This window comes from Silurus meridionalis, chromosome 11 (genome assembly GCF_014805685.1).
Source record: "Silurus meridionalis isolate SWU-2019-XX chromosome 11, ASM1480568v1, whole genome shotgun sequence".
NCBI classification, from domain to species: domain Eukaryota; kingdom Metazoa; phylum Chordata; class Actinopteri; order Siluriformes; family Siluridae; genus Silurus; species Silurus meridionalis.
The window spans coordinates 7,058,014-7,085,020 of NC_060894.1; the positions used below are offsets into that span (position 1 = coordinate 7,058,014).

The window sequence follows — 27,007 nt, forward strand, 5'->3', positions numbered from 1 at the left end:
TATTTTATTTATTTTGTATATTTGTACATATAGTGTTCCATTTAAATATTTATTTATTTATGCAATACTCATATGCTGTCACTCTAAAAAAATATATATTCTTAAATACATTACAGCACTTATGTTTAGGTTCTTTAGTACAGGATTTTATATATTTCCAGTCCAAGTCACACTTCTTGTATATACACAAATTGTGGAACAATTTCAGAATAATGTTCCTTAACATAGCATTGTTAATATTGTAAATCTTAAATATCATCTACATTCTATAATCAAAAGATGTGACAAATGTGACTTTAATCCAGTGGTTCTCAAACCTCTTTCTGCCATTTCCTTTTTGGAGGGGGATGGATTTTCAAGCCCCACTTGTCCATCATCATTCCAAAAAATGGTAATGATATAATTTTTAAAAATGTTTATTGAAATATCAAGTTCTACATCAATAAAACAAATAAATAAAGAAAATAAATGTTTTTGTTTTAGGTACCCAAACTAATGTATTAACGTATTTGCATTAATGGCCTCATTGTTTGTTTGTGGTTGCTTTAAGTGTATGAACTTTATTATTAATAGAAAAAAATAATTAAATGAAGATTAATAATAAACAAACAAAATTATATAAATACTGATGTTCACTGCGCCCCACATGTCATTTCTTTATTTCCCACTAGGGGGCCGCGACACACACTTTGAGAACTATTGCTTTAATTAGCGGACCCCCTGCAGTACCGCCGCCGACCACCTAGGGGTCGATATAAAGACTGCAAAGCACTTCCGCATATCGTGCTAAATAAGAGTGTCTGCTAATTGCTATAAACCTTTTCATTAATATATGTTTACACCTGCTAAAAACTTAAAAAATATAAAACTTAAAAAACTTAAAAAATAAATTATTAGTTTTTATATAGATAGTTTATTCAGGGTACAGCGTGTAGTGAAACTCTGTGAGCATGAGCAGCTACTTTTAGAAGTCATCTGGCTCTCTAAATTAAAATTTACAAAAAATGAACATGAACTGAATTGTAATTAAAATACAAATGATTAACAGTTGGAATTAGAGGTCATCTTGAAGGACATTCAAGCCTCACAATGCAAAGTCGAGCAATTAAGACGAGCGATTGTTCTTACAGTAACATGAACCAAAAGCCATTATAAAAATGTAAATTAAATGTAAATGAGTACTTGATGGCTAGGCAATGTAAATTACCATATGATGGATGCTATATACTTTTATATTGTGGCTGAAAGTATTGGAACAATGTGAGACATCAAATTAATATCGGACATGTTGGACAAATACATTTTATCGGTTTTAATATCTCTATTTTGAACATAGTTATCAGTAAAGTTTTCATGTGTGTCATCTGAGGCTGCATCGTGTGGAACACACAACTCCATTTCAATAAATATTGTAAAAGTTCTTTGAATTAGAAAATTCTGAAATTGATTTTTATTATTTAATTATATAAGGTCCACCTGTTTTTCATAGCTGCTAAGAACCACTAGTGTTTCATTACCATATCTGAAATGGTGGCCCACTGACTTTAGTTATTCAGTATCTATTTGTCCCTGTTAGATAGTAACATACTGCTGTATATAATTACAAATTTCACAAGTTCACTATGTGTTTCAGATATGAAATGGTTAAAAAAAAAATCCAAATATAGTGCACTATGTACTTACTGGATCTGGTCTCTAACACAGAGGAAAAAACTGAAAATTACTCACCGCCACTTAAAGTCTCATTAAGTTTATATTGTCATACAAAATATCCTCATACAGCTCATATATTTGCAGATAGATATAGATAAGTTCTATAGATATCCAGTTATAGTCATAGCAAACACATCATAATATCAAAATAAATATGATATTTTGCTTAGTAGCAGTTCAGCCATGCATAATTCAGCAGCATACGGTTCACACTTTTGGTCCTGTAGATGTATTCTGTTTGTCTGGCTCCATCAGAGAAATACAGAAAACCTTCAGAATATAAAAGAAATATAAAAATAGCATTCAAACATTCACATGAGTCCGTATTTGTGTAAATGAAATCATGCATATGTTCCATGGGTAGTTTTATTTAAGAAAAGATAGTTGACTTGTGTTTACCATAGTTTTCAAAAGCAGCATCCACTTTGAAGCCGATTCCTGGGAAATCTATGCGAATGGGTTTGGGGAAACCGGCCTCCATTTCTCTGGTGTTCTCATTAAAGCTGATCAGAAATGTCATTCAGTTAAAAAAATTATTCAAATGATCAAATTATTCAAAATTATTGATTATATACAGTATATATACAATATACAGTCAAATTATTGTTGTTAATGTTATTATTATTATTATTTCAAATAATATTATACAAATTACCTCCAATATTTTTCACCAGTAAAGAACAAAGTGCGTCTGGTTGAGCCAATGTGCACTGCAGCATCAATATTTGTGACTGAAGCTGGAAAGCCAAACTGTGAAATGTGCTTTGGATATCCGGGTAAAATGGCGGTTGCTGTTACGCCCCAGTAGTTCTGACCTGTACATTTACACACACACAAACACACACACACACACACACACACATATTTGTAAATGCCATGATTATATGATTATTATTATAAGCTGTGTGAATGTAAGAATGTGTAATGCACTTAAAAGTCGAACCTTTGAAAAAGAAACTGATCCTTTTTGATCTGATTTCATAAGCTGCATCAACAGACGTGATGGAGGGCCATGTGGTTTTGATTAGCGTCTGGGGAATTCCTTTCAGCAGGGTGCTTTTCTTCCAGTAATAGCTTTTAAGAAAGAAACAAAGTTTAGTGAGCAAATCTATCTATCTATCTATCTATCTATCTATCTATCTATCTATCTATCTATCTATCTATCTATCTATCTATCTATCTATCTATCTATCTATCTATCTATCTATATTTTATAATTAGATTGGTGAGTCACATAAACTGAGTTGATTAAGCAAAAGTCTTTTAAAAAAAGAAAATGATAAAAGGACATAACAAATACTGGATACTTGAGTACATATAAAGGCAAATACTTTTGTAAAAGGGAGCATTTTTACTGAAATATTTCACCCAGTGTATCTCTACTTTAACCTGTTAGCATTCACCCCCACTTTTGGGGCTCACAGCTGATATTGACCTACCTAACTTTAAATGTTAACCCTTCCTGACAAAAGTGGGCTACATACACAATTTAAATATCTTTGGACAGAAGACACTTTTGGGCTTTACTGTCCAGCAATCCAGGAAAGTACTGGGTTATAGTCCACATGTCTCATGAGTTTATATTTCAAATTGAATGAAGATATCATGAAAAATTTGATTTCTACACACATACTTTAACCTGTTAGCATTCACCCCCCGCTTTTGGTGCTCACAGCTGAAAAATGACCCACCTAAATTTAAATGTTGAAATCCACATGTCTCATGAGTTTATATTTAAACTTTTATGATGTTGTCATGACAAATGAGATGCCTAGAAACATTTATCTGCGAATATGTCTGATCCTGTTCTCTCTCCCCCTGTTTGAGAGCCATCTGCTAGACTCAGGTGGCCATTCATACAGTCTGCATTCAAATTAATGGCTGGCCATTCAGGCTATTGTTATACATGTTTAGCTATTGATATTGATTTTGCATTCATATTGATGGTCAGGTAGCCAGACAAACTATTGCTTTGTAGTGATGGCAATTCATACTGATGTCCGGCCATTCGAATGGACAGGAGTGAGCCCAACAACACATGCACACACACACTAAATCATTTCTCTTATAAAAACAAACGGACAATAAGGGAGATATATTTTAACTCAGAGATATAAAATAGGCTCAGATTTTCAATCCCCATGCAGATCCCCAATAATATTTTCCTCATCGCTGCTTCATGCAATCTCAGATAAACATTTTTTTACTGTCCATTGTTTTTTTTGTTTTCTTTCTTTTTTTGCAAACAAAGCTCAGTTAGCACTAGATGGAAACAGCTGTTAGAGCAGAACACATGCTGCACTCTTTCACCACTAAGAGCTTCTAAAGAAGAATAAACTAAGAACTTACCCCCACGTGGGGAATAAAAACCTCCCATATATCTTTAGAATCCTGCACCCATTGACTTGTTATTACAATCATAGTGTAGGTACTGCTTTTTTTTATGCATGTTGTTGGTGTGTTCTACCTTCACAAATTCAGCAAATACATTTGTTATACATTTTCCATTGAAAAGCAGTGATCTAAAATCGATGCTTGAGTCTTAGACCTTTAGAATAGTATTTAGTTTGTGAAACATTAAAACTTGCGAACAATGGGATATCGCACATGCTGGCGTGACGCTGAAGCTTAACTCATCTCGCTTAACATCAGGTTATGTTTTTTGTTTTAAACAATCTTTTTTGAGTTATGTCAGTTCAAGTCATGTCATATGAAAGATTGAAAAAAAAGATTATAAACTAAATATTATCATACTTATTTTTGAAAAAGTAAAGCTCTCCTCTTATGCTGGTTGCAGCATCAAACACCAAGTCACGATTGCATCGTTCTGGTGGATTTGGTTGAGGCTGTGGCTGAGGTTTGGGTGGTTGACCAGCACCTTGGAAACCAATCAAAAGCAAGTCATAAAAATGTATTCTGTACTGAAATTCCTCCTCCTGCTTTTGTCTGATCTGCTTATATACTCACCATATAGAGCTTGGATTCCTCTCTTATCGTCCATAGGCAGCTGATATCCGTGAGTGTTGACGTATTTGTATGTAGGGTACATGAGAGCAGAGGGATCTTGTGAGTGATCCAGTCCAAGCGCATGGCCAAACTCATGGGCAGCCACCAAGAGCAAGTTCATACCTGAAGCACAATGTGTTTTAACATTTGAATATGTTGATGTTTGTGTACTTTTGACTAGACTTTATAAAAAATTTATAAACACGCAACACAGTTATAAAATGTTAGGAAGTAAAAAAAAAAAAGAAACAAAAAAGGAAAACCCCCTTTGCTGTTTCTCTGGTAGTGTATCTTCTATTTATTTCCAACATACATACTATTTATATAAACTTTTATCTACTTTACCTGCTGAGCTCAGAGTCCATTTTTCATCCTCATCAAAGTGGGCATCACCACCTTCACCTTGACCTGGAGACATGGCATGAGCCAGAACACCACCCTGTCCATCAAATGGGTAAAAATCTCCATGATCTGAAGAAAAAGAATGCACAAATGAAATGACAAAAATACAGGATGTCCTAAGCAACATCCTGTTCACTAGATAGGAAATGCAATATTGTCAAACAGCATTTTAGCAGCAGACAAGTGCCCTATCTAGGAGCCAGGGTGTATTTGAGAACATCTAGTGCAATTACTTCTCGCTTTAAAAAGAATCATGATGTCTGCCGTGCCACTGTAGATCTGCTTAAAGACGAGTGGAGTGACATCGCTGTAGAGTTTGAAAGCCTGGGCAATCGTGGTATCCACTTCACCCTGACTCAGATCTGGTGTGTATTCAGTAATTCTAAAATGTAAGGGAAAAAAAACATAAATGTAATATCTTGCTTGTTTATTTCCTCATCTTGTACCTTACATTGTGTAACTGTGATCAGCAGTAAAGCATTAAAAGTGCATTTCTTATACCTCTAGGCATCAGTTATTCCATAAAAAGCAGTCTGTACCTGTATGTAATGGTCTGCTTATCCCACTTGGGTTTGCCACTGAAATGTTCGTAATTTGAAACATCAGAAACACCGCAGCGTGGCTTCTGCATCACCTCGATGGTGTTCGTGTCCAGTTTGCCTGTCACCTGGAGCCCAAAGAACTCCTGCATTTTCTTCAATACTGTCTTAAAGTCCTGCATTTTCATTAGTCTTCCACTTTCTAACCTCTTAGACGGAGTTTTGTGCTCTGAGAAAAACTGCTTCAGATATTCCTGAAGAAAAAACAAAAACAAAAGAAAAACAAGATCATCAAAGCAGTAAGTCCAGATAAAAGTATGTCCAGATATACATTTCTTCCTCAAACCTCAAATTACATTTGATCAGTAATTGCATTAAAATCAGAAGAATGACTGGGGTTAATACTGGGGAATGTAGACATATTTATATGCATTTTCAAAGGATTGAAGATCTTTTAGAAATAAAAATATAAGATAAAATACAATATTTATAAGTTTACCTCAGCTGTCTCCTGATCCATTGTGGGAGTTGCAGGAGCACCACTGCAAAGCACCAAGCATGCTGTGAGCATCAGCATGAGAATGGTTGTGTTCCTCATCTCCAAACTGTCTTCTTCTGGATTCCTGGAGGGATGATGAGGAGCTTATATCAGCTCTATCCACCCACACCCACCTCATTGTGTACAGACACACATGGTTTCCCTGTTTCCCTAAAGCAGAGCTGAATTCTTAGAGAGATAAACCGTGCCTTGACAAGTCCCTAATCAGAACCAACAAGGGTCTTTTTGTGTGTTTGTGATGCTGCTGGAAGAAGCTCATATGTGTGTGAACAGGTTTGATATGGTACATATGATAAAAGAGGAGTGAATATAAACATATTTTTTCATTTTAGAGTTTCTCCATATTTAGATACAAGGTTAAATCCTCTAATTTGACACAGTTCAGAAAGAATGAGTAAAAATAGAGCAGTCAAAATCATCTCAGTTTTTTCTTTTCAGTAAATTGTCAGAACATTTTCATTCCTACATGCAACATAATTTTGCTTTACGGTTTATTTCATTAAGAAAAGAGTGAAAACCACCTTAATCAAATCTAAATAACAATCAAACCAACAATCTACATTTTGCAAGATCCCAGTCTTCACCTGTATGGTTATATGTTTCATATATTTCTTTTGCATTTTACATTGTGTAAGCTTAATTTTTAAATAGGTATTTAGGTTGTAGTTCTATACAGAGCAATGCTGTTTACGCATATGTAAAGTTACAAATGGTTTACAGGTTAAAGGGTTTTCTGTAAGGACAATCAAGCCTTATTGAGAAAAGCTTTCAATGTTGATGACCCGTAACAGTCATTCAAAAAATAGGCAATTTCGAGGGCAATTAGTTAAAACAAAAGCCGATATACACATGTAAATTAGCACACAGTGAGTATATGCACATGTAAATTTCCACAATGTGGTTACAGACTGCCTGTCATTTGTCTTTATTTTACAGATGTAAGTAATGAATCAGCCTTATCAAATAAACTTACACACTTTGGACAAAATGTCCTGGATGTTTTCCTGTATAGATTTTTACAGCCATCAAATGACTGTAATCATGAGCATATATATTCTTAATCTGTCACAGCCATCTTTATTTATGTCAACTGAAGCTGCTCCACAAGGAATGCAACAAGGAACCATAAACACACGAACACTTCACACACATAAAGCTGACATGTTCCAACAGGACAGAGATGCTAATGTATGTTTTTTGTTCATATAATGTCATGTGTTCTGTTTTCATAACCTGAAGGTCCAGAATAAATAAATAAAAATCTCTCTCTCTTTCTCTCTCTCTCTCTCTCTCTCTCTCTCTCTCTCTCTCTCTCAGAATTTTAATATTCTGCTTTTTTGCTTTTTTTTTTTTTTTTTTTTTTTTTTACCAAAAAAGTATGCATTTTAGCTTTGATATAGAACTATAAAAGGTGAAAGGACACATGACAAATGTTTTTAGGTTCTTTATTTTTCATTACACAGCAAAATTAAACACGTCCTCATAAAATTTAATAAAAAAAAACAAAACACAGTAATCTATAAATAAATTGAATTCCTTATATAATCTATGGAGATTTTTCCATAACCCAGATCCAGTATTTGGCTCTTGGAAAAAAAAAAATAATAAAAATAAAAAACTCAACCACTAACACTTCAAAAAGTAGTTGTTGTTCAGCATGCGCAACACCTTCTTGGTAGAAGTGCTGTACTCAAAAATACGTGTTCCACTTAAGAGATAGGTGAAACCTAAAACACAGGATTGACATAATATTAAAATCAGCATACATTCATAATTTAAAAAATCTTACTTCTTAAGAAAAGAATACAGAACATCATAATATTCAAAAACAAAAGATTTTTATAAAAATACTGACCCTTGTACTGGAAGGCAGCAGTGATTTTTCCAGTAACTCCTGGGAAGCCATTTTCCACCCGTTTGGGATATCCGGTGTCCATCTTTTTCTTGTTTTCATCATAACTGCGGAGATTTATGAGTTGTTTAGTTCTTACATAAATGTGCAGGTCTTTATTAACAGTTTTTTTAAACAGTTTGTGAGTAGTTAGTTAGTTAGTAGTCTTATAAATTCCTTATAAATAAAACTAACTAAAGTTTCAGGTTTAAGCAAAACTGGTTAATTAATAGCTTTGCTTTTTTTTTTATCTATTTAATGCTGATTTAGCAATGCCATGTATTTCCTACCTGTAGTAATTGTTGTCCACGAAGTACAATGTCTTGCCAGTGCTTTGGTCATAAAGGGCAGCACTGACCTTCTTCACAATGGCAGGCAGACCCAAGCTGCTAAGGCTCTTGGGAAATCCACTCACAAGGTCATAAGCAGTAAAAGCCCATACTTTTTGATCTAAACAGTACAAGATCATATGGTTATCTCAAACTGTTTTATGATTAAAAGCACTACAAACAACCATAAAGGAATATTTCATTACCTTTGATGAGGTATAGTCTGTCTTGCACAGTGTTCTCAAATGCAGCATCAATATTATCTGGCGCATCAGGCCAGAAGCTCTTGATCAGCTGCAGCTGAACCGTGTTGGCTCCAAATAAACGCCAGAAGAAGCTAACAGAGGGAAAACAAACATTAAAACAGTGAAAATTTAATTTAATATAACTTATAAAATTGTTATTTTATGAATATGTACCCATCCTTGAAGAAGAGCCTCTCTCCACGCAGTGTGGCCACAGCATCCAGGACTAGCGTTTGGTCACAGGCACTTGGGGTGACTGGAGGTGGGTCAGGTTTACTGGGGTTGACAGGGTCAACAGGGTTTGGGTCTGGTCTAAATGTAGGAGTAAAGTTACAGTTAAATTAGATGTTAAAAAATATGTATATTCTGCAAATAAAAAGAACATTTGAGAAGCAATATTCATGTGATTTTAGGTCAATAGTTACAGTAGAGGAAAATAATAAAAAAAACATGTGTCTGTTGCAAAAGGGATTATAATATAATTAGAGTAACACTTGTAAAACTATACATCCTATTGGTCTTTTTAACAAATATTTCCAAAATATTTCACCAAAATTTTGACTAGGATTGGCAAAACCCTCTTAAAATAGGAGTAAAGCCTATAGCTATTAAAATATATAATTACAAATACAAATTCTAAACAATTTCAAAATGTGTTGATTAGTAATGAGCAGTATTTGTTACACCATGTCCCCAAGCAATAACAGGTAGGTTCACTGACTAATAGCTAGTTCCTTCTTTTAATAGATTTCAATTTTGATTTCAATTTAGTCAGATCATTTGACTTACTAATTAGGACTCTTTCAGCTTCTGAATGGCTTGTTGCCATGCTTGTACAAAACCAAATAATAAATTTTTTAAAGAAATTATGACAAAAAATAAATTACATTACAATTTTTAAGGCATTTGTTGTACACCTACACCATTAAATAATAATTTGTAAAAAAAATAAATATATAAAAAATAATAATAATAATAAAACCAGACTGTATAAATCTCAACGCTCAAATAAAAGAGCTGGTTAAATGATGAATGATTAAATAAAAATAATATTCAGTGTATATTTGCCAACCGAACAACAAAGTAATTGGGATTTGTTTTGCAAAATAAGTCACAATTTTTGTTTTCCATGTAAGTATGTCATTTTTTACCCTGTGTTCTTTCCATAAAGTGACTGAATGCCGTTGACATCATCTGCAGGCAGGACAAATGTTTTTGGGTCTCTGTAGCTGTAGGTTGGGTACATAAGAGCCCCGGGGTCACTGGAGTGAGACAGACCCAGAGAATGACCAAACTCATGAGCAGCCACCAGGAACAAAATAAATCCTGATAAAAAAGAGACATGGTCAGTCTACATGCTTAAGGTTTATTAGATTGTATTTCAAATATCTATTTGTCTCACCATTAGTGGAACTGAAGGTGAAGCTTTCATCTTCATCAAAATGTGCGTCTCCACCGATACCAGTAGATGGCGCAAAAGCATGTGCCAGAGTGCCGGATGGTCCATCAAACGGGTAGGCATCACCATGGGCTATGAGAAAGAGATGGATTTTATTGCATGCACCAAGTGTTTAAACAAAATATTTCCAACAGCTCAGAAACGGAAGTGTTGAAATTGTTGCATGTCTAGTCAACAGATTTAACATCTGCTTGGGTAAACATGACTGCTCTAACGTTCTGTGGGAGTGGGATTAAACACACACACACACACACACACACACACACACACACACACACACACACACACCATTACAAACCTGTGCTAACCAATAATAATTACAAATCCTGGCAGTTAATAGAGTGGGTTAGAAAAATGTTTTTAATTTGTACAGAACATTATTAAACCCACATAATTCCATTCTTACTAATTTGTTATAAAGCACTAATGTACTTACATATACTTCCAATAACAACTTACAAGAAATCATAATAAAGCAGTGTTTAAAATGGAAATCCCTAAAAGCAATGTTATATTATATGAAATAGAATAGAAGAAGGCAAAAGTAATGTAAAAAAGTGATTTTTTTAACATAAAGTTCCAGAGTGTTTTATTTTTGTTTATCTGTTTCATATATATATATATCCAGATTAGAAAAGTAATGCTTTAGCACTTTACAGGTTTGTAAAATGATAACAGTGGTGTGTTTGTGTGTTTGGATGTTAGTGGGTGAACTTACAGCCTCTCCCGAAGGAGATCATGATGTCGGCTATGCCACTGTTGATGCGAGTGAACTTCAGAGGGGTAACACGAGCCCAGACTTGCAGCGCTCTCTGGATGGAGTCGTCCACTTCAGCCACAGACATGTCTGGAGTGTAATTCTCAATCCTAGTAGAGGAAACAACCACAAACCGAAATTCGAGCTTATGCATGGAAGGATTTGTGGCACCTGTATGTCAGCTTGTACTCAGATCTCTGCATTCCATAGAACACTTGTTCTTCTCACCTGTATGTCAGCTGGTTTGTTTGCCATTTAAGATCTGCGCCAAACGTGGAGTACGCGCCCACATCGACCACTCCACATCGTGGTTTCTTCATCACCTCCAAGGTGTTGGAATCCAGCGACCCCGTCACGGTGAGTCCAAAAAACTTCTGCATCTCAGCTATCTTCAGACTCATCTGACTGAATCGTCCTTTATTAGTGGATGAGGTGAGGTTGTAGAATTTCTTTAGGTAAGCCTAGAGAGAAATGAAAAGTTCTGACTGTTTATGGTTGTAAATAGATACCTGGACATGTAGGGATGATAAATAGAGTGAAGATACATACCTCGGCAAAGGCATCATCTTTCTCTTCTGTCTTTGGTATCGGACCGGACTGAACAGCAATCACCAGAGCAATCAGAAAACAGGTTGTGTAGCACATCTTCATGTTTGCCTCCTCCTCGAGGATCTTCAGTTTTTGGTTTGGACTCGGAGGCTGAGAGGTTTATATACGCTTCAGATGCAGACTTATTGCACAACAGATGTAATTACTGGCTTGATGGATCGAGCAAGAAAAATCCGGATTTGTCAAAAACGTTTACACCCAAATCGTTCATCAAGGCTCTTCATTATTCCTTTTCCTTTAATCTGCATTATTTTTGTATTTTGTATTTGTATTTTTGTATTTTTTTATAATATAATTTCTGATAATGTCCTTTATGCATATATTAAATTTTGACAAAATTAGTGTTGGATTTACTTTATACACATTGGTTCTTATTGTATTTGTATTTCTGTCTTTTTATTCTGTTTTTTTATTACTTTAATGTTTATTGCTCATCTGCATGCTTTTATTAAAATATTAATATTTCTATTTCTATATAAATAATTGACATTTTTATTTTATCTCTTTGATCGTTATATTATTTGTTAATTAATGATGTTAGTCTGTGTTTTACATCATATAAAGCATGGAAAATAAAAATTATAAAAAAGTATTTGAATGTTTTCATTAATTTTTTTTAATGAATCTCCATGTGATGTATTAACACACACACACACACACACACACACACACACACACACACACACACACACACACACACTAAACTATGTTTTTAAAAACAGGTCATTTTGTTGCAATCTTTACATTTTTATCACTGACCATTTAAATTACAAAAAAATACAGTTGTTCTGGTGAAATATGCAAATTATTATCTCTCTTATTTCCATGTTTGCAGATATATGTTTACATATAAATATATTTAAATTGTCACCATTATGACTGTTTTTCTAATGTCTAATGATGTCAAATGATAAATATGTTTGTTTAAATCTCAGATTTTCACAACCAGAAAGCATAAAATACATGTAGATGATTAATTAAATGTAATTTAAACCTGGTTTGACTATTACATTTGAATTATTTACCGCTAATCATAAAAAATGTGGATTAGGTGACTAATAGTTGGCACTAATACACTAAGACATTGAATTAAAATGCAGGAATAAAGAAAATACAAAAAGTTCTATATAAAAATGTCTATATAAAAAGTCATATATGATATTCTATTCATAAAATATCATTAGTACAATTAGGAAGTCTATTTGCAGCTAATTATTAGTAAATAAATTTAATGTAATTTTTTGTAAAGAATGGTAACTATAAACGTGATGTACGCTTCTGGAAACATGTTGAAAGTCTGAGCACAAGCCTGGGCGTGTCTGAGCTGCATCTTTTCAGGGAAGTGACACAGTTGTTTTTGTTAATGCTATACCTGAATCACAACCGTCTCTCCCAGATGCCATTCATACAGCAAATCATTCATCATCAGTGTCGCTGCTTTGTGACTGGGCTGTAAGGACCTTTTTTCACGTATCTGAATGGTTTTCCCAGGTGTGTGAAATCAGTGTGATGACACGCATGGTGAGTTTATAGCAGATATATAGGGACATGTTTTTTTTAAGAGGATGTGAGCGAAGCTTTCAGTAAAATTCTACTCAGTTTATTTTATATCACTGAAATATCTTCCTAAATATCTATATCTTTATACAGATTTAAGCAGCTGTGGCCTAAAGGGTTTTTTTACTTTCATTTAATTGGTCTATTTCCCAAAATACCAACAAACACATACCCTAATTTGTATTGGTAGATGCATCTGTATTTGTGTCTTTTTAGGGCAAATTATTTCTATTATATATTGGTATAAAACCATTCTAATTTAAAACAAAATATATTTAAAAAGCCCCAACAGCAAAATATATGTCTGTTGTGTACCCTGATGTGCCAAAAACAAGTAACAAAAAATTACAGCGAACATTTGTGATGTTCACAACATGACAACATGACTGCTGACCCGAGTATTAATGAAATAAATGTATATACAGTAATGTGCAAATGTTTTAGGCATGTGTGAAAGTTTGTTTTAATCAGTTAACAAAATGGATAGTAGAAGAACTGAAGAGAAATTCAAATGAAAACAATATTTTGTGTGAGAACCCCTTAGCCTGCAAAACAGCAACACAGTTTTTGAAGAAATTCGGCAGGTAGGTTGCTCCAAATATCTTGGAGAACTAATCGCGGATCGTCTGTGGGTATAGACTGCTTCAAATCCTTTTGTCTCTTTATGTAATCCCAGACAGATTTGATGACTCTGAGCTCGAAACTCTATGGGGGCCAAACTTCCGCTTTCAGGACTTCTTGTTCTTCTCCGTCATTGGCATTGGTTGTATGTTTGAGGTCGCTGTCCTGCTGCAGAATAGATTTGGGGCCAATCAGACATCTCCCTGATGGTATGATGAATCAGCATGTATTTCTCAACATTGAGCTGCTGAACATTGACTGCTGACCAGAATGCTCAGTATCACTGAGCATTAACACAGTCTGCCATAATTTGCTTGTCTATACTTGAGAGTCTATACTTGCAACTATACTATGCAAGTAACATATAACACTCTGGGCTTAATTTTAACAACCAGGACATGCCATTGCTTGCAGCAAACATCAGCAAACACAACTTAATTAAGAGTGGACTCCCTCTGATTGCTAAATACTGATTATTTTGTTTTGTATCAGTGTGAGTATTGTTAAATCCCCAAAAAACTTTGTACATGGTTTAATTTTTATTGTGTTCCTTAAAAACATTATAATTTACATAATAATTTAGGTTTGTTTTCAGTAACTAGTCTTACAGTGAAGTTGATACTGTATAATATTATGTGTGCTTAATGCATTACATTAATACAGTTGCTAAAAAGTACAAATCTAATAATAAAGTGATAAAATCATATTGTAAACTGTAAATATTTTCCCCAGAATATCAGACAGGATGTCGTATGGATCTGCCCTATCGTATTATATTTACAGTAAACACAGTTTAAACACAGTTTTCGTGAAATCACAGAAATTGTTCACAATGTAAAATTGTCCTTCAGAGCAGATTCTATACTAGCCTGTGTAGCCAATTTTGTTTGATCTTCAACATGAAGGAAAGTTCCCCAGCATTTAAACACGTCTCTGATTCAGTTCTGTGACGTCTTAAACTCAATGTGACGTCTACCGCGCAGATCTGAAAGCGCGATACTGTCCATGTAAACTTGTCAGGACAGCTTTGCAGATTATAGTTTCCAAGCATTATAGTAAAAAAAAAAAAAGGCATGCCCTGGAGAGCTAAACATCATCACAGAGGAACAATGGATATTAGGATTAAGTTCTTTACTGGCACATTTGTGACACAGTATCCCATCATTCTTTATCGTACCTGACACACAAAACTGTTATTTGCACTACCATGCACTTTCACACTTTATATACATTACTGATCTGTCATTTACTCTGTATCCCTATTTAATACCCGTACTGTCTATATTGTCTCACATTGTCTGTTTTGTCTCGTATAGTCTGTTTTGTCGTGTCTTGTCTGTTCTTTCTTGTATAGTCCAAGCTAAATATATAGTGTTATTTATGTCTGTACTTCTGAGAGTCAGTAACAGCTGGAACCAAATTCTGATTCTGATTCACACATTAGTAACTCACATTTCTTCTCACTGGTTGCATAAACATTAACGCACTTTGGTGTCTGGGTGAAAGATGAAAAATTCACTTTTAATGTATATTAACATATTTATCGCTTAAACATCTGTTATAGCATAGCCAACATATTCATCATGAATCATCTTTATTGGTGCAAATAAACAGTTTTCAACCCTGGTTACATTTTCTCAAATATTTTAAGTCTTTTTGTTATTTAAAAAAAAGAGCAAGATTTTACACTTACACTTAATTTTCACTTTCCCAGCCAGCTGCTGAGTGCAGTCACATTAGGAATAAAAAAAAAAAACAGAAAATGAAAGATACATAAGTATAAAAGTATAAAAAATAAGCAAGAGATACTCACACATCAGAAACACACACACACACACACACACACACACACACTGTAACAGGCTTGCTTTTAGAGAATTGTAGAGATTGTTCATGTACTAGTGTCACTAAAAATGTTAAAACCTGGTGAGTTCGAGACCATGAAATGTTGGGGTCAGTGACAGTTGGTGATTTGTGGAGAAAATAACATATAGGAAAATATATTATGTGTGTAATAAACCAACCTGTATAGTTAACAGTACATATTGTTGGGTAATGCCTGCCCCTATAGGTTAATTGTTAACTTCCATTATGTGGTGGGTATATTGAGTTTAAATAATGAATTAGTGGTAAATCAAATTGACGGCGACTCTGGAGTCCACGAACAATGAAACAAATTGTAAAGATCCATTATACTTAATTGTCACTGGGATAATGAAACTCAGATGCAGGAGTAAGGGTGTATTTAATTTACTTACTTTAGTATCAGGTCTCTTACTTTTGTTGGAATAAGTAGCACACTGATATCCTGCTTGTGCACAGGGGAAGCAAAGTCTATCTATGCTGCAATACTGTGCAATGGGCCTATTGCAGTCTGTGGCTTATAATCCCAAAACCTGCAATATATGCAATGGATGTTTACTGATAATTACTGCAGCTGGCAACAATTTATTTAACCCTATTTGATGCAGCGAGTACTGCATCATATCCTTAATACATATGATGTGGTATCCGAGACAGTCTCGATGTTGAGTTTAGGGCTCTGCTGTGGACAAACCATCACTCCCAGGACTTCTTGTTCTTCTCTACACTGAGGATAGGCCTTAATGACATTGGCTGTATGTTTGGGCTTATTGTCCTGTTGTAGAATAAATTTGGGGCTAATTAAACCTTTCCCTGATTGTATTGCATGATGACTCAGCGTGCTCAATTCTTTTATGAAGAGCACCTCTGGCCAGAGGTCTCTGGACAGTAAATGGGTGTACTTTAGTTCCACTGGTTTTCCCTAGTTCTATGCCGACGGCACTGCTAAACATCTGGTGTAGAAGGAAGGAAATCTGCTGCATTAAGTTTCTGTGTCCTTATTTAAAATAGCTTGTACAACACATCTTGAAAACCCAGACTGTTTTGAATTGAATTGTGTATGATGTGTGTCATAAAATTGTCTTCCACAACTTAGAAGCAGAGTTTGGCTGTTCCTTACCCAGATATTTGAACCTTGTTTACAGCTGTTTCTGTTTCAGATAATGATCACTTCAACCTACATATAAAATTCATGATCATTAGCTTTTGTTTTAATTGGTTAATTGGTTACACCTGACTCACACCTGATTCTACAAAATCCCTGACTTTGTGCAAGTGTACAAAATGTGCAAGTGTAAGATTTGATGCTAGTTTGAAGCCAAAAGGTACTCACACCTCATAGAGATTTGTATATTTGATTTGATGTGATAAATGTTTTGATTGATGTCATATTAAAAGTAATTTACAGAAGAGTAGAAGTATAAGAATAGAGTCAATACTTCACCATGACTAATAAATTCATAAGCCTACAACGCACTTAAAATTGACAAGTTAAACAGCCAAGTATTTGGGTTTAATATTGTGATTCCTGCTTTTCCTTTTATCTAAGACCGTGTTTATAGAATTGCATTAAGACTTACTGATTCTTGTATTAGATTGCCATCTAGTGGCTGTAACCCGAATTTAGTGGTGTAAATAATGGTAAAAATGTAAATTGTTTGTGTATCGTGTAAACTTTTAGGACAGGGGCCTTCAACGTTTTTCATGTCAAGGACCCCTTAGGTGATAGAGACATGGGGCAGGGACCCCTTGATACAAAATGTGTCAAACATAGCCACTGATGATAATAGAAATCAATCACATTACACTAGTTATATCATGCTAAGACAATTAGAAGTGTTGTCTGTATGTTGTCGTAATATATGCATCATTGTCTGAATATTTTAATATATTTTTTAAATATTTCAAAGAGATTTATGCATAATAAACATATTTTGCAATTAAAATCACATCACAGTTTATTAAGTTGTTCACATTTGTCTTTTATTTTAATGGATTTGCAGTTTTATACATTTTCCTTTTACTTTAAGGTGGACTATTATACATTTACATGAACTTTAGCTTGAATTTCAATAGAACTTTAATTTAATAATTACAATATTTTACATTTTAATATTAAATATTTTATCTTTGATGTTTTTACTCTTGTTATTTTTTTTTTTTTTACAAAATAATAATTTGTGATTTAATGTGCGGAACCCCTGGGTGAAGACCCTTGATCAAGGTTATTGTAACATCTATCTTATAAGGGTCTATGTGGAACATCTATCTGAGAGAAAACCACAATAGATGGAAGATAGAATATAAGGGTCAAAATATGGTAATGTCCTCTGCATAAAGTGCCACATTTCCTATCTAAAATATCAGCTACCCTCTAACTGTTAATCATTTCATCTGCATAGTGCGTGGTGTCTGATTTGCTACCTAATGATATTATATGAACATATTTCAGATAGTATTTAATTCTTAAAGCCAAATAAGATGTACATTTTTTCAGAGAATAACCAGATAGTAATGCGTGCTTATTTGTCATGTGTGCTCTTGCCTCAGCTCTTGTCCCCTTTTTCATTTCCAATAATAAAGCATATGGACTTATAATAAATAATATAAAAATAATAAATAAAACAGTATTATTGCAAAGCATGTTTTATTTGAGCATAAACAGTGTATTCCAAGTACAATATAAGAAATAACAGGTATTATTTGGATATAAATTAGAATTTGATTACTATGATTTGAAATAACAATTCACTCTTTGAATTATTAAATAGTTTACTGTATTATAATCCTGTTTGCTGTCAAATAAAATATTAAATAATACAAATATTTAAGACGTAAAAGGCCTAGCACGTCAAGAAGTAGTTGTTTCCCAGCACGCGCATCAGAGTTGTTTCACTAAACTCAAGTACGCTGGTTCCACTGAAGAGGTAGGTGAAACCTGCAGAAACGTGTGGTTTGAAAAAAGTTAGCATTTTCACAGAACTAGATCCAGATTATTTATGAAATGTATAAATTCATTAAATACTGACCACTTTGCTGGAAGGCTGCAGTAACTTTTCTTGTCACTCCCGGGAATCTTTTTTCCACTGCTTTAGGGTAACCCTTGTCCATCTTCTTGTTGTTCATGTCATAGCTTTAAAAAGATTTTTTTATTAATAACTTAAAAAAAACTAGCAGCCTGTCTTCTTTCTTTAAAAACAAATATAACAATAAAACTTCAACATACCTGTAATATTTTTTGCCAACAAAAAACAAAGCCCTTTCGGTGTACTCATCATAAAAGGCAGCATCGATGTTCTTCACTGTAGCTGGCAAGCCGAAGTTACTGATACTTTTTCGCTTCACGACATCATAACCGTTCAAAGCCAAGACCTTCTGACCTAAAGATCATAAACACAAGTACATGCCAAATTATATCACAATATCACATCACAATGTTTAAAAATTCAATTAGCAATATATTTTATAAGTATTTTACGTTTAAAGATGTACACCAAGTCATCTGATGGATTCTCAAAAGCAGCATCGATATTATCTGGAAGTTCAGTCCAGAAACTTGTAATCAGGAATTGTTCCATTTCAGGAAGTTGGGGGTTACGGCGCCAGAAAAATCTAAACAACCGAAAAATGCATCAAATGGTTACAACTATATAAAAGACACAAAAAATATTTTGGAAACATTTTACAGTTTGTGTATACATTTGTGTATACATTCATACCTCTCCTTGAAGAAGTACATCTCTCCACGCAGGGTTGTAACAGCATCCAGGACCAGATTGGGGTCACAGGCATTGGGAGTGACAGGAGGTGTAGGCCCGACAGGCAATTCAGTGTTTGAGCCTGTTGAATTAATTTTACTTTGTTAATTAGAGGTTTGATACGTCAAATTTCAAATCAACTACTTACAAAATTCCGAACTCCAAAAGCATACCGTAGAGCGCTTGAATTTTACTGATGTCATCTTGAGGAAGCAGGAAGCGGTCAACATTTCTGTAGATGTACCTTGCATTCATCAGAGCTCCAGGATCACGGGAATGGTCGAGGCCTAGGGCGTGTCCGAATTCATGGGCAGCCACCAAAAACAAGACGTATCCTGTGGTACCCCAATAAAGATAGATGTACATGATTTTTTTTATTTTGTATCTTGCACATTGCATTTGGTGTATTTCATGTTTAATGTAATTTAATGATATTAACCATCAGGAGATTTAAAGGTGAAAGTCTCGTCGTCATCGAAATGAGTATCTCCACCGAGACCAGGAGCAGGGCCAAATGCATGAGCCAAAAGACCATCAGGCCCATCAAATGGGGAGCCATCGCCATGGTCTGGAAATACGAAACATTCATATACAGAGCTTTGTAATGCTGACTATTATAATCAGTATACATGCTGATAATTAAATGACAGAATTTCTGGATGGTACTCTTCCCTATGACACATTAAAATGCTGATTTTCACAATCACTTTTCTACCTTTTGAAATTACACTGATTTTCACTAGACTTTAAGACAGGCTGTGTTAAAAAGGAAATACCACTGGATAAAGTGGGAGACTAACCTCTGACAGCAAAAGAGATCATGATGTCGGCTATGCCCGTGGAGATGCGAGTGAATTTTAGAGGAGTGACACGAGCCCAGACCTGCAACGCTCTTTCGATAGAGTTGTCCACTTCAGCCACAGACATGTCAGGAGTGTAATTCTCAATCCTGTAGAATAAAAAAAACGAAGCATAACTAATTAAATCAATTCATGTGCTTAATACATAAAGCTATAATAGGCTATGACTGCTATGCTTCTTGTACCTGTAAGTCAGATCATTTGTTGACCATTTGTTGTTTGAAGATCCAGCAGTGAATGCAGCCACATCTGGAACCCCACAGCGAGGTTGCTTCATCATCTCCAGTGTTTCAGCATCCAGAGTTCCTGTCACCTTTAAACCAAAAAACTGCTGCATCTCACTCAGCTTCAAGCTCATCTCGTCGACCTTACGCCCAAACGACTCCTTGCTCTCCTCTTGCATGTTGTAATATCTCTTTAAGTAATTCTGGATAAAGAGAGAAAAAAAAATTACAGTCACTGGCTACATCAAATAAAATATTGAATGTAAATTGTAATAAAACCTGAGTGTTTTGTAGTCACACAGTGCGTGCCATTCTTACCTTTGCAAGTTCTTCATCGCTCATGTCTTTAGCCAGAGGTACTGCATTAACCCGGAACACCAGGGCAACAAGGGCACACAGCTGGTAGTAACCCCTCATTTTGATTTTCTTCTAATAAAGATTTCAAACCTATGTAGTTTGAGGTTTGTCTCAAGCTTTTATATAAAAAAGGAGGGGATATTGAGTAACAATCTACGTCATTACACCACAAAAGATCGCATACCTAAGAAATGGATGACTCCATATCCTGAAGTTCCTTAAGTACAGCCTAAAGACACTTTATTTAATTTAATTACAAATGTTTTACACTGACAATTGATTGAATTACTTATTACAGTAAACTTTAATAGTAAACAGATTTTTTTTGTAAAGTTTTTCCTGTGTTTGTACCTCGGAGAAAACAAATCCTACACCAGATGTTTAATTTTGGAAAAGATTCCTACTAAAAAGTAGAACCATAGACATCCAAAGAACATTTGATTAATTTTTTCCCTTTAAAATGTGATCAGTTTTCAAACCATAATAAAATACTTCACAAAACAAAACCCACAACATCCATTAATTAAAGAAAAGGTCCACAGTTTATACATAGATACTTTTTAATGCATGCCTAACATTATATTTAGAAAATGCAGGATATTGAATAGAAATGAATCATAATGGACTTTTAAATTAATTAGTTACAACCACAATTTTTTTGGACACTGTGTATAATGTAAATAAAAACAGAATGCAATTTTGACTACAATGCCATGCTTTGCAAATTTCATAAAGCCATATTTTATATACAATAGAACATAAACAACATATCAAATTAAATTAAACTAAGGAAATGTACCATTTTAAGAAACAAATCAGGTAATTTTTTATTTGATGGCTGCAACAAATCTCAGATAAAGGTGGAATGGGGCAACAGAAGTCTGTAAAAAGTAACTGTTATTAAAATTAAACAGTTAGAGAAAAATCTTGCAAAATAATTAGGTTAATTGACAACAGGTCAGAAAGATGATTGGATTTTATTAATGTATCATCGAGAGGCAGAGAAGTCAAGATGGGCAGAGATTTAAAAATCTGTAAAACACTGTGTTTACAAATTTTGGAACAAATTCAGAATAATGTTCATAAAATAAAATAAAAATAATAAAAAAAACAGTTGAATACCTCATTATACAGTACATAATATCATCAAAATTTTGAAAGAATCTGGATAAATCTAGGAACAAGGGTGAAAATCAATATTGGATGCCCATGATCTTCAGGCCTTCAGGTGGCACTGCATTTAAAACAGTCATGACTCTGTAATAGAAAAAAATCATTGTCACACAGTTTGCCATGTCATCCACAAATGCACATAAAATGTCTATCATGCAAAGAAGATTCATTTCAAATGTACTTAGGCAAAGTGGAAAACTGTTCTGTGGTCGGATGAAATTTAATAAAAAAGCAAAAATACAACAAAAGATACCCAGAACTGTTGACCAGCTAAAATCCTGTATCAGACACCTATGGGACAACGTTCCTCTCGCAAAACTTTAGCAAGTGGTCTCTTCAGTTTCCAGATATATACGGACATAGGGCATAATGCTACACAATGAGAGACCTGTTGTTTTCCTTAAAATGTTATATATATATACTCAGTTTAAACATTTGATGTTTTTTTCTGGTTTGTTTTATTGTGAATAAAATATGGATTTATGGGATTTGCAAATCATTGCATTGTATTTTTAATTAACATTTTGCACAGCATCCCACATTTTTTGGAATTGGGGTTGTAATCAGTTTATTTCTTTATTTCTTTATTTTTATTATGTTTTATATAATAAAACTCTTGTCAGCTTGACACCAGTCTGGATAAATTATGCATTAACTTACTTTTCCTTCTTTCAGTTTGGAACAAGATACAACATTAGCTCCATTGGATTGTTATAGAATTATATTTTTGAATTATGTTAAAGATTTGCCTTTAGCAAAAATCATATTAGATTCTATGGTGCTCTTGTGTTGTTTTGCCAGCAGAGACCGGTTCGATCCTGTTTTAAACTGGGTCTTGAGCCATATATAAGGATGTTGAGCCATACACTGAAAAACACTTGCTCAAGGCAAAACAAGCCACATAACAGCTGTAAACGCAGGATGTTGACAAATACTTTCTTGTCTTCAGGTTTTTCAATCTGAATGTGTACCTGGTGATATCATCAAGCATTTCCCTTTAATCTTTGGCCAATTTTCTCAACTTGCAGGAAACTTGTTTACATACATGTGCAGTCAGGTTTTCATTACAGATGCCATCATCAAAAGATCAGGCATTCCGACCCATTACTTGTGTAGGACCTGTGTATTCCAATTATTCCCAAGCTTGTGCTTTCCTGTACTAAGAGCCTGTTTTATACACATGAGATAATTGTGTTTTGCTCACACTGACTCAACTGTTGCTAGCTTCTTTAGTGAAAATAGATTTTATACGGTACTGTGCAAAAGTCTTAGGCCGCTACCAGCTTTGTTGTTTTAGTAAAAAAAATTTAAATGAGCAATCATATTTATTTTTCTGTCTAGTGAAGTGTAATGACCTTCTTCTTTTGGTCTCTCAAGGAAGAAACTCTTAAACTTCAAAGCTGATTTTAAAAGTTGTCTTCTAGTCCTTAATTTGTCTCTGACCTGTTTTTTCTTTATAACAGCTTGAATAGGACATCTTGAGTATTCAGGTTTTTGGCTGATTACTTTTTGAGAGTGGCCTTGCTGATGCAAAAGTATGATTTTTACGTTTGTCAAACTCTGTGATCTTTTGCATTCTAAATGGTATGATGTGGTTAAAAGTTGGTCTGACTAAAAGGTTATAATGAATTAAACTAATACATCATATACTATTAAGAAGTTCTTGCACAATCCTGGTGTAATACACATTTTTTTTCACAGCAGTCGTTTTGACAAGAAATAGTAGGACAAAAACAGATGTTATCAATGAAATTTATTATGGCTCCATTCAGTTTAGGTTTACAAGAAGGTTCCTGCTATTTCCAAGTGGAGGTCACACTAAATACTGCCACTTTAGCTTATAAAAGCTCTTTTTTTAAAACTGTATACAAATCTCGTTTACTTTCTGATTGTATTCTAATAAAGAGACTGAGAAATGTATTGTTGGCCTAAGGCTTTTGCAAAGTACTGTATGTAACAGCCTTTTTTCATGACAAACAAGACAGTTTGTGAAAGACATATGCAGTACCATGGTATTTTCCATGAATAAAAAAAAAATATTAATATAAATATAAAGTATAAAAGTTTAATTAAAGTATAAATTGTCATTAAAAAGTAGTTTTAAGAATGAATATAACTATAAATAATATATATATATATATATATATATATATATATATATATATATATATATATATATATATATAATTTTTTTTATATACTATATATTTTTTAGTTACACTATACTTTTATTATACTTTTATACTTTATATTTATTTTATTTAGATATATTTTATTTCTATTACATGTTGGACAGTCATAAAAAAGCATTTCACAACATGTCGTACTCTGTATGAATGTGACAAAAATGTTATGTCATTTGATATTATTATTATTATTATTGGTATTATAATCACGGTAGGAGAATGCTGAGGATGGAGCTGCCAGGAAGGAGGAAAAGAGGAAGAAGGAGGTTTATGGATGTGGTGAGGGAAGACATGCAGGTAGTTGGTTTGAAAGAGGCAGATGTAGAGGACAGGGGGGTATGGAGACGGATGATTCACTGTGGCGACCCCCAATGGGAGCAGCTGAAAGAAGAAGTAGTAGTTATTATAATCACTATTATTATTATTGTCATAATGATGATGATGGTGATTAAAAATAATAATAATAATAATAATAATAATAATAATAATAATTATTATTATTATTATTATTATTATTATTATTATTATTATTATTATTATTATTATTAAAAGGGGCCTTTCAAGTTGTAGCATTTGATTATGGGTGTAATATCATCAGCAAAATTTTTCAGTAGTTTCATTTAATTTGCTTTTGGGAACTTCTTGTTTTTAGTTTATAACCGAATTTTATACTGTACACACAAAATAATTATTATTTAATGTATTTATTTATTTTATTTTTTTATGATTCACATACAGTATATGTGTCACGCACGGATCAAGAGTCGGAAACCGGAGTAAAGTCAATAAGCTTTATTTGTCTTAGTACACAAAGCTGAAGCATCCAGAGAAGTGCACACCAGAGAATGGGATGGATGCAGAGCATAGGTAGTCCAGAGATGACCTGTAGAGTAAACTGTAGATCGGACGGAGAGCAAGTGCAAATAGCAGGCCTTATAAAGGCTAGTGTAGATTGGAGACAGTTGTGGGTGATTAGTAGGAAGGAAAGGCTAAGCGAGTGTGCTGAGTGCAGAAGGGAGGCGTAGCTGGTGGTTCTCTGACAATATGCTGCCAAAATTCAAGCAAATGATGATGAAATGATGCTGAAAGTTTCATAAATTGTCTTGCCATACTAAAACTTTGTTGAGAAAATAAGAGTCTGGATATGAAGCAACATCTTTTCCTTCATCAGAAACATTCAATAGAATTTCACCAGGATATTCTGCATGTCCTCTTACACCCTTGAGACCCAAGAAACTAGTTTTTGCCAATGTCTTTCCAATTTCCAAATGAACTATATGCAATCTGTGTGCATCTGAGTGGTAATAAAAAATACAAAATATGCTGGTATAGTGCTTTCATGTCTGGATTTTGTGTACCAAGTGTATCCTTTTAAGTGTACTTTGGTTTTGTTGCTTGGTTGTTGAATCATCTTCACATCTGTTTATTTTGTTATTTTTTAAGTTGAGCCATATCCTAGAAAACCTTTTCAAATGGCAGGAAATTGACAAACACCAACGTGCCAAATACTATCATTTCAAATACAACTGTCCAAAATGTCACCATCTCAGAGATCACAGTTCCAAATATCACTATCATAAGTACCATTTACCACATTACCAAATGAAATTATATCAAATGTCGTTCTTTCTAACACCATTGTCTCATGAAATGTCAAAGTAAATTTGTAAAATTTTCTTGAACAACAATAGAGAGGAAAAAAATCACTGCCTAAGTGATGTGACAAGTTAGTGTGTTGGCAAAATCTGCACATTTCACTGAGAAAAAGAGCTGTGTACATATTGCACATGTACATGTAGAAAAACCTCCAATGTTTGTAATGTTTTAAAGTTGCAGTTGTTGTCCCAGTAGACTGAAAAAGACTATGCCTGCATCCAGACAATGTATGAACTAGTATGAACATTTGGCCCACAGGGGCTGGACCACTAGGGCAAAAAGAATCTTGTGAGAGACACTAGAGTAGGAATGCTTTCCGGATGGGGTTTATGTTAGAGAAATCCCCCCTGTCTGTTTGCAGCAGAAGGTAACATGTGAAGGCTTGCACCATAAGAATTCCATGTTTTTGTAATTTGATGTTCCATGTGTGTGTGTTTTCATATCGCCATCCTTGTTACATTATTGGTGTTTTTCTTTCACAGGTCTTTGTACTTCTGTGTTTTGATACATATCCATGTTTTATGATCTTGTTTCTGTTTCTTGTTTCTCGTTCTAATTTTACTCTGTTTATTGGTCCTGTTTGAGTAGACAGTGAAGGACAAACAGAGTTTTTCATTTATGCACAGCATTAGAGTGAGTAGAACTTACAAGCACAAACCATGAAATATTTACTTACCAAAAAGTCTATTGAACTATTTCATGTAAAAAATACAAATACCTGCATCACCATGTGGTTTCTTGTACTGCAAATCTTCCCCGCACTACAACAGGTATAACAACAAAAATACAAAATAAAATAAAATACACCAGAAAAGTTGTTACCTAACCCATGTATAACGCTTAGACTTCTTGACTAATTTCTTTGCCAATATGTACATCAGTTAGATTTACATAATGTAACTATGGTGAGAATATCAGAGGCTGGATATGAAGAAACATCATTTCCTTCATCAGAAACCTCCAGCAGCATTTCATCATCTTTTGCTTGTGATATTTTGCATGTCATCTCACAGATTTTTGAGACCCACAAGAATGACACAATCAACTGATCTGTTGTGCCAAAAAGGTTGTGCCAATGTCTTTCCAAATTCAAAATAAACAGCATGCAATTTATGTGCATCTAAATGTGAAATATTTACAGAATATGCTGTTATCTTGTTTTCATGTCTGTGTTTTGTGTACTAAGTACACAAAACACTTTGATGCTTCCTTTTTTAAGGGGAATTGTTCATGTACTGTACTG

The 27,007-nt window shown here is 34.0% G+C and overlaps 3 protein-coding genes across 3 annotated transcripts; all 3 read right to left on the reverse strand.

Moving 5' to 3' along the window:
• Nucleotides 1–93: 93 nt before the first annotated feature.
• Nucleotides 94–6,268, reverse strand: mmp30 (matrix metallopeptidase 30). Its single transcript, XM_046861119.1, has 10 exons — nt 6,160–6,268; nt 5,661–5,914; nt 5,355–5,503; nt 5,065–5,190; nt 4,681–4,842; nt 4,468–4,591; nt 2,657–2,787; nt 2,369–2,528; nt 2,113–2,216; nt 94–1,983 (listed from the first exon to the last, which is right to left on the reverse strand). The coding sequence occupies exons 1-10, from the start codon at nt 6,256–6,258 to the stop codon at nt 1,880–1,882; spliced, it is 1,413 nt and encodes a 470-aa protein (XP_046717075.1). The 5' UTR covers nt 6,259–6,268; the 3' UTR covers nt 94–1,879.
• Nucleotides 6,269–7,665: 1,397 nt separating this feature from the next.
• Nucleotides 7,666–11,597, reverse strand: LOC124393966 (collagenase 3-like). Its single transcript, XM_046862052.1, has 10 exons — nt 11,450–11,597; nt 11,129–11,361; nt 10,862–11,010; nt 10,087–10,215; nt 9,836–10,010; nt 8,859–8,996; nt 8,646–8,776; nt 8,401–8,560; nt 8,075–8,178; nt 7,666–7,946 (listed from the first exon to the last, which is right to left on the reverse strand). Exons 1-10 carry the CDS (start codon nt 11,549–11,551, stop codon nt 7,846–7,848), a joined length of 1,422 nt encoding a protein of 473 aa, XP_046718008.1. The 5' UTR covers nt 11,552–11,597; the 3' UTR covers nt 7,666–7,845.
• Nucleotides 11,598–18,186: 6,589 nt separating this feature from the next.
• LOC124393967 (collagenase 3-like) lies at nt 18,187–20,850 on the reverse strand. Its single transcript, XM_046862054.1, has 10 exons — nt 20,711–20,850; nt 20,354–20,595; nt 20,109–20,257; nt 19,748–19,876; nt 19,482–19,643; nt 19,270–19,390; nt 19,029–19,162; nt 18,777–18,930; nt 18,580–18,683; nt 18,187–18,488 (listed from the first exon to the last, which is right to left on the reverse strand). The coding sequence occupies exons 1-10, from the start codon at nt 20,807–20,809 to the stop codon at nt 18,394–18,396; spliced, it is 1,389 nt and encodes a 462-aa protein (XP_046718010.1). The 5' UTR covers nt 20,810–20,850; the 3' UTR covers nt 18,187–18,393.
• Nucleotides 20,851–27,007: the final 6,157 nt, after the last annotated feature.

Excerpts from the sequence above, each read along its gene's own strand:
- mmp30 (XM_046861119.1), bottom strand. The coding sequence starts at position 6,258 with ATGAGGAACACAACCATTCTCATGCTGATGCTCACAGCATGCTTGGTG. Across the intron at positions 2,529-2,656 it reads GATCAGTTTCTTTTTCAAAG|GTCAGAACTACTGGGGCGTA; the intron begins GTTCGACTTTTA and ends GTAAATGTACAG. Across the intron at positions 1,984-2,112 it reads TGCTGCTTTTGAAAACTATG|GTTTTCTGTATTTCTCTGAT; the intron begins GTAAACACAAGT and ends TATATTCTGAAG.
- LOC124393966 (XM_046862052.1), bottom strand. The coding sequence starts at position 11,551 with ATGAAGATGTGCTACACAACCTGTTTTCTGATTGCTCTGGTGATTGCT. Across the intron at positions 11,362-11,449 it reads AAGATGATGCCTTTGCCGAG|GCTTACCTAAAGAAATTCTA; the intron begins GTATGTATCTTC and ends ATTTCTCTCTAG. Across the intron at positions 10,011-10,086 it reads CACCTTCAGTTCCACTAATG|GATTTATTTTGTTCCTGGTG; the intron begins GTGAGACAAATA and ends CTTTTTTATCAG.
- LOC124393967 (XM_046862054.1), bottom strand. The coding sequence starts at position 20,809 with ATGAGGGGTTACTACCAGCTGTGTGCCCTTGTTGCCCTGGTGTTCCGG. Across the intron at positions 20,258-20,353 it reads ACAAATGATCTGACTTACAG|GATTGAGAATTACACTCCTG; the intron begins GTACAAGAAGCA and ends TTTATTCTACAG. Across the intron at positions 19,877-20,108 it reads GATCTCTTTTGCTGTCAGAG|ACCATGGCGATGGCTCCCCA; the intron begins GTTAGTCTCCCA and ends TCGTATTTCCAG.